This window comes from Antennarius striatus, chromosome 9, assembly GCF_040054535.1.
Source record: "Antennarius striatus isolate MH-2024 chromosome 9, ASM4005453v1, whole genome shotgun sequence".
Lineage (NCBI taxonomy): Eukaryota > Metazoa > Chordata > Actinopteri > Lophiiformes > Antennariidae > Antennarius > Antennarius striatus.
In genome coordinates, this window is record NC_090784.1 from 21,350,033 (window position 1) to 21,362,414 (window position 12,382).

General features: G+C 41.8%; 1 protein-coding gene across 1 annotated transcript; it reads left to right on the forward strand.

Annotated features, from left to right (window-relative positions):
- The first annotated feature begins 2,311 nt into the window (after positions 1–2,311).
- On the forward strand, positions 2,312–3,543 carry afp4 (antifreeze protein type IV). The gene is made up of 5 exons (XM_068324620.1): positions 2,312–2,319; positions 2,396–2,460; positions 2,580–2,730; positions 3,282–3,384; positions 3,451–3,543. Exons 2-5 carry the CDS (start codon positions 2,418–2,420, stop codon positions 3,541–3,543), a joined length of 390 nt encoding a protein of 129 aa, XP_068180721.1. The 5' UTR covers positions 2,312–2,319; positions 2,396–2,417.
- Positions 3,544–12,382: the final 8,839 nt, after the last annotated feature.

A 12,382-nucleotide genomic window follows, 5' to 3' on the forward strand; every position in this document is an offset into this window, starting at 1 on the left:
ATAAGAGTAAATGTTATTTTAAGGTACTTTTTCGTGCCTCTGACAGCCATCTTTATTTATTGTTGTGTGATCCTTTGCATATGTATTAATAAATTTCATTGACACAGACCTTTCCTATGGCGACCATAAAGTACCTGAGCTGACTGAAGTTTACAGAATTCTCCACAGATATACAAACTGTATTATTACTATTATTCAATGCATACAATTAGAAATGAAATGCATTTGATGAGGTTGTGCTGGAAATATCTACCTTTTCAATTTTTTTTGTGTGTGTGTCTGAGTCGAGGCAGTTTCAGCTTTAGATGTGTCACACTTTTCATTCATAATGGTGAATCTCATATGTGCTGAAGGCTGCAAACCAATCCTTAAGCCTGATGTGAAGGGTAACTTGCTTTGTGGACGCAACATAGAGCTGCTCACCTTCTGTATAACCGAGGGGAGTAAGTTTACACAAGGGCACAAAGTGTATTTGTTTAAATATTGACAAAGGGTTCGTGTTAAGAGTAGAATTCGGATGTAAAACACGTCAAACATCCCAGTTTTTGAGATTTTCAGGATACAAACAAACAGCTGAGGCGTGACGTGTTTGCTCGTATTTGTAAGTAATGAATGAGCAGCGGGCCTGAGTGGAGGTTTTTCTTGTAGTCATGGTAATGAATGACAGGGAAATGAAATACGGCCAGCGATCAAGTGTATTAGCTGTAGTAACACAGGGACGGTGAACAACGGATGATGTGTGTGATGAGTTTATTTTAACCCACATCTGTGTTGGCGAGATTCAGTGAAGGATGCATGAAGTGACTAATTTAATCAGGTGATATTCGCTTCGAACACGAGGTGATGGGGCACAATCCTGTGATTTATTTGCTGCAAGGCAGAGTTCTGTTTGTTTATTTAAACTCAAGCTTCCTCTTATGAAGCCTTTCTTATATTTCTGGTATTTGATGCATTTCAAACAAGTATTATCTTCCCATTTTTGCATGTATGACTCACAAGGACAGGCCTGAGGTGAGGGAAAGATAATAATAAGGGATAAGGGAAAGATAACAGCTGATGTGAACTTTTGAAACAACACATGCAATAGATTTCATAACATTGTTCTCATCACCTCAAGATCAACATGCAACCATTTAATCAATACTGAGGCCCATCAAAAAGAAATGTGATGTAATTTCACATCTGTTTGCAGATTATTTTTCTTAATATCCCTTAAAATAAGCATATTTAAATCATCACAGTTTGACCTCATCTCTTATGCAGAGTAAACCAAACTGGCTCTCCACATTGGAATCTTTTTATTTTCTGTAAACAGTTTGAAAGACATCCGAGACGTCGTCCGAGCTGTAAAGTTAACACCAGAAGCATTTTTCATCTTCCATCCCGTGGCTCCTGGAGGAGTTTATCAGGAACCGGTCCCAGCCTGCTGCAGATTGCACATATAGAGTGAAGGAGCTGCTGATAGGACCAAGAGGAAGATTGATGTCAAAGGTCGGCAGAACTGAGCCGCTGTGTGTCATCGACTGACCCTCTGTTAAGAAGACAATATATGAATTAACCCCAGAAACAGGACACATGAAAAGAGGTTCAGGACAGAGAAACTGCATCCTGTATGATGTGTGTGATTATGAATGAATCCATAAATGTCTGCTGGAAATCTGGATTTGATATTCCAGTTTGTGTTGCGTCTTCTTTTGTGGCGTTTTGCGCCACAGCTCAACGCCGACGCGGTATGTCAGGAAATGGGGTTTCATGAAGGTTGAACTATAACTAGAATCATCTCTCATCTGAGGTGACGTATCCCATGATCCACTGCTGTCACGTTTTAATCTCACATTTGTCACCTTTAAAAGTAACAAACTGAAAAAGAGCAGCTTGTTTGACCCTGATTGTACCTCTTGAGATACCGATGGGACAATCCACTCACCCTGCAGACTAAAACTGGCTTAAATCAAATGTATTTAGTTAAATTGTGTTTATTTGTTAATTATTATCCGACGCACAATCACCACGTTATTTTTATGTATTCATTTAGATCAGTATTTTAGGGTTACGGTCAAATATATACTTTAATTTCTAACAATACACACAAACACACACACACACACACACACACACACACACACTGAACTTTGTGTCCTCTTGTGACAGCTGTCAAGCACCAAGGTTCAGCCAACACAACCACTGTTCTCCTCGGGTCACTTTTCTCTGCTGGAGGTGATTAAATCGTGATTAGCTGGGATTTGCTCAACCTCTGGAGCTATAAAAGCCTTTGTCTCCCTGACAGAAGGCGTCACTCAGGAACCCCAGCTGCTACGGGTACGTGTTTGAAACAAATCAACGTGTTTGTGTTCATTTATTTGAAGGAAAACAACTAAAGATCTAATCTTTTCAGTTTTTGTTGCTCATCTGCAGCCATGAAGGTCTCCCTTGTCTTCCTCCTGCTGGCCGTTGCTTACGGTGAGACGCATTCTCACTCATTTAATCAGTATTATATATTCATTCTGTAATCTTAATTCCACTTATTGGACATGTAAGAGATGAGCACTAACTGTGAAGCATCCTCTCGGCGTCCTCAGGCACCGAGGCCATGTCCGTGGAGAGGCGTGACATCCAGGCCGGGGTGGACAGGATCACCAAGCTGGTCCAGGACATCTCTGCCAGTCTCACCGACACCACCAAGGACATGATGGAGAAGATGAAGACGTCTGAGGTGGCCAGCACTGCTCAGTAAGTAACAACCAGTAGGAAAACGTACAACCTGATGTCGCTGGGCTGCATCACGTCGCTCCTGGTCGATTTACGGAGGAAAAAACATCATTTGTACTGAATTTCCTTCTAATTGCAGGGGACCTTAGATTTTAGACTGTTCCACTTATTGTGAACAGAGAAATGCTATAAAGGCCAACTGAAAATGTTAATTACCTTTGTTAAGTGTTGACATTAAATAATTACAGGTTCCAGCGCTGCAGGGACTGATTTCCTCTCTTTTTCTTCATTTGATAAACGATGCACAAAATACTTGCGTAGTGGCACAAGCTTAAGAATTGGAATTTTAATGCAGAAATTAGAGAAATTATAAAGCTGGCTGCAGAAACAGTTTTTACGGTGTTAGGTTTCATGTAAAACACGAGGCTAAAGGCTAATGATGGGTAATAAACGGGCTGTTAGAGCTAAAGCTGACTGCATGTAATTAGCATGAGTGTGTGTGAACTTCTTTACACACACACACTGTTTATTCTGCCAGTGATTAACAGATAATCTTCATTTTCTTCCTGCAGGAATTACATGGAGGGCAGCAAGGCCAGGGTGCAGCCTCTGGTTGAGAAGGTGCAGGCGGGGGCCGCGCGTCTGCAGGCGCAGCTCCGGCCCCTCATCGCCAACATGGAGGAGGAGTTCAAGCCCCTGATGGAGAACTTCAACGCTCAGGTCAAGCCCCTGACCCAAAACGTCAACGCTCACGTCAAACCCCTGACCGACATGGTGGAGACGTTCTTCCAGCAGATGATGAAGCACACCCAAGCCCTGATGCCCCCCCAGTGAAGCCCCCTGTTGGTTTGTTCCAGATGTGGACTGGGTCATTTGAGATGTCATCAAATAAAAGGGATGTTTGTGCCGCTTTTAGCAAACTTGTTCTTTATTTTGTTTTGTTTTTTGGATTACGTGAGTCAAGAAATATTTAATTTATTCGATTAATTTATGAAGAGTCAAAGGTTAAGTAATCAAATTAAAATGAAATATGCTGCAGCAGAATCTGATGAGAGTCACTGAAGCAGAAATCGATATACCTCTAACCTTGGGGTCATCTGTGTTTTCCATCATTTATGGTTCAATATTTCGATGCCGGCTGTCAAACAGTCCGGCGTGCAGCGCGGATAAAATCAGGACGATGAAATAAACCAAAATTCATGGATGCATTGACTTCAGGGAAATAATTAACCCCCGACCGGTTCATTTATTCTTATCTCAGCAACATGTTCAGACTGGGAGGAAATAATTTTTTTTTTTTTTTAAATCCTGAGAGGATGTTAAAAAAAACAAGATTAACAACAGAGTCGTGTTTACTTTTAATTTATTAGTTGGATACAGCTTGAGACACATCAGTCAGAACCAGAGAAGTACTTGAAATACACTTGCTGGGAATAAAATTTGTTCATTTGTATTTTTTTAAGATCAAATAAGCCATTAAAAATTGAAATCAGGCAATTGTGTGGGTTTAAATCAGAACATATTTGTGTTTCTTACCCGTCTCATTCCACCTTTTTCTCTTAATCTCATCCAGACAGAGGAGACACAAAAACATAGAAGAGTCAGGAATCATTCAAGATGAATTACTTATCAATAAATCAGAAGAAAAAAAAAAGCAGAATTAAGATTTTCTCATGTGAATGAAGCAAAAATTTGAAATTTAATATTTTGAATTTGCTGCTTAAAAACTACGCGATTAATGCAGGCTTTTTGAAGCGTGGCCCGTTTTTATTCTGTGGTCCTCAAAGAGGAGAACCCCCGGTCTGTAATTACTGCTCATCGCTCTCTGAAGGCGACCGCAGCACTTTTAATCCAGCAGCACCCCAAAGGGAAGCGAGAACACCGAGTCAATCCGTTGGCGTGAGTTCAAGCTTGTGTCTCAGAGCAGTAAGGGAGACAATGACTTGTTGTCAGTTTAACCACAAAACAACAAAATCACTAGTCTTCCACGCTGCTGTGGACTCCCTCGTCCAAACCCAAGAGGTGAAGAATTTTATTCTCAAATTAAAGCAACATTTAAAGTAAAAAATCCCTGTTTTTGCAGGTTAAAACCAGAAAAAGGCTTTATTAGATGCTGATTACTAATGATTTAATGATAGTTCATCTCTACGCAGACCTGCCAGCCTAAGGTGGGCTCTTTGAGCTGACGTTTGATCCCAAAACGCCGCTGGAAATGAGGGAAAGCTGAAGGAGTTTTTTTCTTTTTCTTTTTTGACAAAACTTCCATCCTTCAAACCAAACTTTGCTTCGGCACTCAAAGCTCTCAGTCGAAGGCCAGAGCCTGATTGTCACATTAGAACTGGCAGTCCTGAGCGGCCTTCTCCTTGTGCTCGTGGAGATTAAATGAATCAATTGGCAGCCTGTCAAGAATCCATCAGTAGAAGTGCTGCGAGTCGAAAAGAGACGCGGCCGGAGAACGGATTCACCCCCACAGACGAGGATTTAAATAATCACCATTATCTCTGTGACCTCTGTCATCCTTCACCTGTTAATTTAAGACGTTCCTCGTCTGGCATCTTTGTTTAAAGATGCTGAATGTTGGTCTTCCTTTTTGCCACCGTTAATAAACATTATTTTTCTATCAGAAGCTTCTCGCTCACGTTTCTCTACCTTGAGACGTGGAACCGACGGTTTTTGAGACCTCAGTGTGAGATCCTGATGTTCTAGAGGAAGGACGAGGCAGAGGAGGGGATGAAGGTAAAGAGGATGAGAAGTAGGGCCAGAGTGGGGTGAGGGGGGTGGGGTGTTGAAGGGGGTGGGGGTGGGGGTGGGGGGGGGGTCGTATCAGGGTTATCCGACAGGACAAACTGTGTGGTCCAGCCGCTGGCAAACCCTGCACGCTGGAACAGAGAGAAAACACCAGCCGACAAGCTGTGGTTCAGTCACTGTGGTGTGTGTGTGTGTGTGTGTGTGTGTGTGTGTGTGTGTGTGTGTGTGTGTGTGTGTGTTTTGTATTGACGTCAGTGTTAATGAGTTCAGTGTCAGGTTGATTCAGCTACAGCGACATTAATGCATTCGTTCATCTTTTACATGCACCTTAAAGGAAATGTGTAATTCTGATTGACAGAAGGGGAAAGGAAAATTCTTCTGTTTTGGTAAACAAGGAATTTTTTTTTTTTTTTTCCAGTTTGCCTCACATTTTATTTCTTTTTATGTCTGGAAAATATTCTGCTTTTCTTTGGCAGAATTTTTTCTCGTTGATTTGAGATGCTATACGGTTGAATTGTGTCAGTCCTGATAGATCCCTATCAGGTGATGCTCCTGTTAGAAGAAGAACGCAAAGCGACAGCTGGGAATCGAGGAAAATATTATTCTAAATGAAAAAAACCCCAAAACAAAACAAGAAAAACATGTCAGTTAAAAAAAAAAGAATTTTGAATGTCTGAAGACGTGCAGGCAGCTGTTTGTCACTGACCATGAGCCGTTCTAAGGCTTCAGCTGATGGACGGTTCTACCAGGCAACAGTCTGATCCGCTGACTGCTCCATGTGGGAGGGATGGGTGTGTAGATGTTAGGGTTGACCTTTGAATTATGACACCCTAACGTCATGAAGTCACGCACAACTATTATAGAAATATCTGATTTTCACTCAGATTCTTACTTTCTTATGTTCAAAAAAAAATTTTTTTTTCTTCATTTTTGCAACAGAATAAAAAAATAAAAAATCCATCCTTGAATCTTTTCAGCCGCTGCCTGAAGAAAGTGTGTCTAATTATCAGCGCCTTCACGGCTCTATGCCTCGTTTTCTGTGTGTGTGTGTGTGTGTGTGTGTGTGTGTGTGTGTGTGTGTGTGTGTGTGTGTGTGTGTGTGTGTGTGTGTGTGTGTGTGTGTGTGTGTGTGTGTGTGTATCCTTGCACTGCACAGACACAATGTAACCTGCTTGTACTTGTGTGTGTGGGTGTGATGTGATGTGAGTATTTACTGAAACTTGATATCATGTCGGCCAACAGTACTGCCATCTCACCGGACTCTCTGCTCAGACAGTCCTGTGTGTTTGTGTTTGTGTTTATGTGTGTGTGTGTGTGTGTGTGTGTGTGTGTGTGTGTGTGTGTGTATCCATGCACTGCACAGACACAATGTAACCTGCTTGTACTTGTGTGTGTGCGTGCATCCACACCGTGACACCGTGGGCGTGTGTGTGTTGGTAGATAACTTTAAATGTTTGACACGAGAACAACCAGATTCCTCAGGATGTCACGTCCGTGTGTGTGTGTGTGTGTGTGTGTGTGTGTGTCTCAATGTTAAGTGCAAGGACCTGCAAAACAGTCGCACAACTGGAAATCAATAAGACACAGACAATGGCAAGACGTTCCTGAAGTATGGATTGGATTCATCTCTTTGGAACAACTAAAATAAAAACAGTATAATATTGGTAAAAGACGACATTTTCCCAGTGGAACAAAAAAGATAAATATACAATATAATGAGAAATACACTGATGGCAAAAAATTGTAGTCACTTACCATTTCTGCATGAGGCGCCTGGGGGTCATCCACAGGGGTGTTGATTGCAGGCGCTCTGCAAAGAGCAATTTTCATCACACAGGAAGAAAAAAGCAGAGCCTTTGTGGAAGAAGAAGAAAAAAAAATTACGCTCACTTCAATAAAGAAAAAAAGGATGTTTAAAAAATATGTAGAGATGCTGTAAAAGAAAAAAAAAAAGAAAAAAGAGAAAGGATCATGGGGTCGGAGAGGTCTAACACCTGGAGCCTAGCGTTACAGACAGGCGTCGGCGTCGGCCCCTGATGGCGTGTGTCTCCAGTGGCCAGTGGAGAACACTGATAGATATGTTTTTGCTGGCATGGGTTATGTTTTTACTCAGAACTGACAGACAGACAGCCCCCATGCACACAGGTGCTATTCAAGGAAACTGTGTAAAAAGTGACGTCACGGAGGAAAAATCTAGCCCACAATCCTTTTCAGCGCTGCGGCTCCTCCCACTACATGTTGCTCTTTTCACATTTTTTTTTTCCCATTTTCTCCTTTTTTCTCTCTCTCTCTCTACATCTCCACGCCCCCCCCCTCTCCTTCTCTCTCTCTCTTTTTTATTCTTTGTCCACCCGTCTTTGAGGATCTCTATCTGTCTCTATCAGTTTCTCGGTCCATAAAGTACATTTCAACAAAACTCTAAAGACGTCAATTCAAAATTCGTCGCAAAAATTCACAAAAACCTTCGTCCGTTCTCTTTATCCGCCTTCATCGCCACCCCCAACCCCCTCTCCCAGCACCACCACCTCTCTCTTCATCACACACTCTCTCCGTATAGGTTGAATACGCCGCATTATAGAAATTGTTCATTGTTTGTTTTCATTTTTTCCCATCGTCGTCGCCGTCGGCGACCGGATGCAAAACATAGCTCGGAATTTCTTCACTGTTTGTGTGGCTTTTCGTAAATGTGGACTGCTCCTGATTCCAAACCGCCAAATTAAGCTTCTCCCAATTTTCATAGTCACCCCCCCCCCCAACCACCACACACACACACACACACACACACACACACCCCAATTTGGAGCGCGGCCGTCTTTCTCTCGCTAATGCTGAAACACCACTTTGTGAAATTACAGTACAATTTTGAAAAGTAGAAACAGGCAGCAGGCAATTCAGGTGCTCAGCCTCCACAACAATGGAGTGCTGGCCTTGGTGATGGTTGCTAGGCGATGGAGGAAATACAATGGCCTCCTCTGAAACCAAAGGCCCTTTAAGTGGACTGACAGGAGGGAAAGCACACACACACACACACACCAACACACACACACCAACACAAAATAGAGCGATGCAAGGGAGAAGGAGAGTATAAGTGAAGCTGTGCACCTCTGTGTGTCAACGCTTGACCGAAATATTGCAGTTGCTGTTTGGAACATGAGGCAGGATTGGACTGAATAGGAGTGAATCTGATTTGGGTTTTTTTTTATTTTTTGTCAGGCGGTAGATATAAGACACAAACGCAGACGGGGTTAATCCTGAATATGTGAAAATCTGCGTGCATGAATCGGATAAATAAGTCATGTGGCCTTTTTTGTTGTTTTTTTTTTTCTTTTTGTTTTTGCAGACAGCTTGGGACAACCTGATAGCGGCGGATAATGTTTCAGACGGAGCAACGTATTGACCAATCACATGGTCAATAGAACAACAATCAGTGGCTTGCTCGCGTCTGGCAGCATGTCTGCCTCTCCATCTGTCCGTTCATTTCTTCATGCGGGCGTCCATCTTTACGTACCAACGTTTGGTCGGATACGGACTCAATAAATAAATAAATAAATAAATCATCTTTCTGGTCAAAAAACATCTTTTTAGTGTCTTTTGTTTTAGTTATTAAAAAGAGGAGGACCATGTTGGGCCTTCCGTTGGTAGAAGATGACAGATTGAACTCGTGCAAGAGAGCCAGAAATAAATGAAACAGATTTACAACCTCAAATTCAATCAGGAGAAAAATAATAAGAGGAGCAAATAAAATGAAAGAACTGAAGGAAGATTAAATTCATGGTCATCGGACGGCGATTGATGCTCTGATTGTCGCAGGGAGCAGATCGCCGTCACGAATCTGGTGCTTCCAGAATGAGGGAGACTCCGTCCTGGAGGAGGAGGAAGAGGAGGAGGTGGAGGAGGAGGAGAAGGAGGAAGAGGAGAAGGAGGAGGCTGGTGGTGGTGATGAAGGATGGAGCCCGGTGTGGAGATGACATCATAAAGGAACTCCTAACGGGAGGTGTTCCATGTTGAGGTTACAGAAAGGGAGCATGTTAAAGTTCTGTTTGTTTTTTTTAATTACAAATGATTGGCTGAAGGGATCATGTGACCGGATGTGATTGGATGAAAGGTGAGTGTGTTAGTAAAGCGTTAGTGAAAGTGTGACCTTTCTCATCACTGGAGTAAAACCTGGAAACAGCTGCTTCAAGAATCAACTCGCATTTACAAAAACTGACAGGATTTGATGAGAACGCAACTATTTTTTCTTCTTCTGCCTGGACACAGGTGTATATTCTGTCTTGATGGTCATCAAAAGTAAAAGCGTGTCACAAAAATGTCTCAGATGGGATGTTTCTGTTTTCCTGAGCAACATTTAGTTGCTGCAGTAGAACGACGACAAATTACAGATTGTTGTAAAAAAACCCAAAAAAACTCCATTAGTCGTCTGAGGCTGACGAGCTCTCCTGTGCTGCCAAATCTAATCTGCTGTTTGCTCAGTGTTGACTGAAAATAATCATATATATACAGTATATATACAGTATATATATATATGATGCATACACATTTATACAGTATATGCATAATTCATTACGGTGCACGTCTCTCATCGTCCTCTTGTCGATCCGAACGCATTAGCATCTCGAGTACCTCGCTGAAAACTCATCAATTTTCAGTTGTTGTTTTTTTTTTGCTTATTGTTTTTTCTTCTTCTTCTTCTTCTTCAAAAAAAGCACATTTTCAAGAACACAACAACAAAGACGGATGTTAATGTGTTTATTTCTTTTAACAATGGTCGTCGCAATCCAAAGGTGCAGCTCAGATAATTGCACCCTTCTGTCCGACGTCGTAAATAGTATGCGATAAAAAAAATTTTTTTTAAAAAGAGTCGCCGGGCGCACGCTGACCTTTGGAGACATTTCTAGCAACCCTGAAAATACTAAGAAGGCCAGTATCTCTATGAAGTACTCCCCTTCGCTTTCAATCTCACCCCCCCCCCCACCAACAACCACCCCCTTACACACACACACACACACACACATACATCTCCCTCATCTGTTGGAGAGAAACTGAAGCACCACTTCAAGCCAGCGCTATTATTTGCTCCTTTCGGGGCCTGGCCCCTGAAGTACTGCACTCAGTTAGGACCTGTAATGTAGATTCCATTTCAGCTGCTATTAGGCCTCATCCGTTATAGCAGACCTGCCTGTTCGTTATTCCTCCACCACTCTCTCTCCACCCCCCCCATCACCACTTCTTTTTTCATGGTCCCTCCACTCATCCTCTCATTCCTCCTCGCTCCTTCACCCATCTGTACCCCCCCCCCCCCCGCCCCGCTCTCTATATCCCATCCTGCCATCTCTCCGCTCCGGCACTCATCTGACCAACCCCCGGTTTCTTCTTCTTCCCCTCCCCTTCCTTCCCTTCCCATCCCTTCCATCCACTTCACTCCCATCCCCAGCCTTGCCCCCAGGGGAGCCCTGCAAACTGCTTATTCAACAATCGGCCGCCATAAAGATATGTAATGACATTTTCGAAGGCAAAGAGGCCTGTGTGGTTTTTAATTCATATTTAATGGCTGTCAGGCTAAATAGCCCACTATCCTAAATGGGAGACAGGCTGCTGTTCTTCCACTTAAGACTGAGAGCCGTCTGTGGAGATCTGCTGGATGTCCAGAGCCGCTGCTGCTGCCTCTTTCTGTTTGTTCTCATTTTTGGGGGAAATTAGCCTCAATATAAGACCCAATCTGATGCCGCGGCAAAGCAAAGCCCGAGTATGAATTTATCTTACAGCAGGATAAATGAAAAGCTTTTTTTGTGTGGTTTTTTTTTTTTATTTACAAGGAGACAAACTCAGAAGATGACAAATCGGAGGTTCTGTCCTCCTTGTTCCATTAACGCTGATATTTAGCTTCTTCTTTTTTTTTTTTACTCTCTTTTAAGTAAAAGTCCCTACATGTGAAAAAGATTTTATCATAAGTAAAAGTCCTGCATTCAGGATCACTCTTATATAAAAGTAGAAAATATGGCCTCAGGGATTTGTAACTATAGATTATATTATTGGATTATTATTACAGTGGCAGATCTACACAACATTCAAAAGGTGAACCACAACGTAACGCTTAGTTTTTTGGAAATATACTAATAGAATATTAAATTCATTTAGTATAATAAAAAAGAACATTAATGCATTCTACTGTATAACGTAGGAAAAGGAAATATTATAAAGAAATCAATCGAATACAGGAAGTGATTCCAAAAAGTCTGACTCAGGAACCTCCCTCAACTTTTACTTTGAAACTGCCTCATCATTCTTATTTGTTTACACTTTTCTAAAAATGAATGCAATTACCATAAAATAAAGTGTAATAAAAATACTGCGGCTTTAGGAGCTGCTCACATTGACAACAACAGCATAAAGTCGTTTGGATGCAGAAATCAGGATGAAAGTTGACTCGGATTGGACTCCTACTTCCTGTTCAGCCTCATCATTATGAACAGATCCTTAAATGATTAGTATGTATGATATTATTATTATTTGAACTCATAGAAGACAATATTCATTCAGTTTATTTGTTGTTATTTTTAAAAATCCACTTTGACTTTTCTAGCTACTCCTTACACGGCTCTAGGATTGATTAAGTTGGTCTGGATGGACATATCTCCAACTGTTCAATGAGTTGATGTGAATTTCTCAATAAAAAAATCATGATTGATATTCATTTACACCTGTTTCAGCTGTTGGATGCATTATTACCCTCACACACTCTCATCACACACAGGACAAACCTATCTGGTGATCACCTGATTATCTTCTCCAGTGAATGTATGCAAGGATGGATGTAAGGATGGATGGATGGATGGATATCTTCGCAGATCTACAGCATATCTGTTTTATTTTTTCCAGGAATGTGAGACAGCAGCTTGCATCTTTTTTCCTGTCATTAATGTGT

Coding starts and splice junctions, on each gene's coding strand:
- afp4 (XM_068324620.1), top strand. CDS start 2,418: ATGAAGGTCTCCCTTGTCTTCCTCCTGCTGGCCGTTGCTTACG. Junction 2,731..3,281: donor GAGGTGGCCAGCACTGCTCA/GTAAGTAACAAC, acceptor TTCTTCCTGCAG/GAATTACATGGAGGGCAGCA. Junction 3,385..3,450: donor TCCGGCCCCTCATCGCCAAC/ATGGAGGAGGAG, acceptor CTGACCCAAAAC/GTCAACGCTCACGTCAAACC.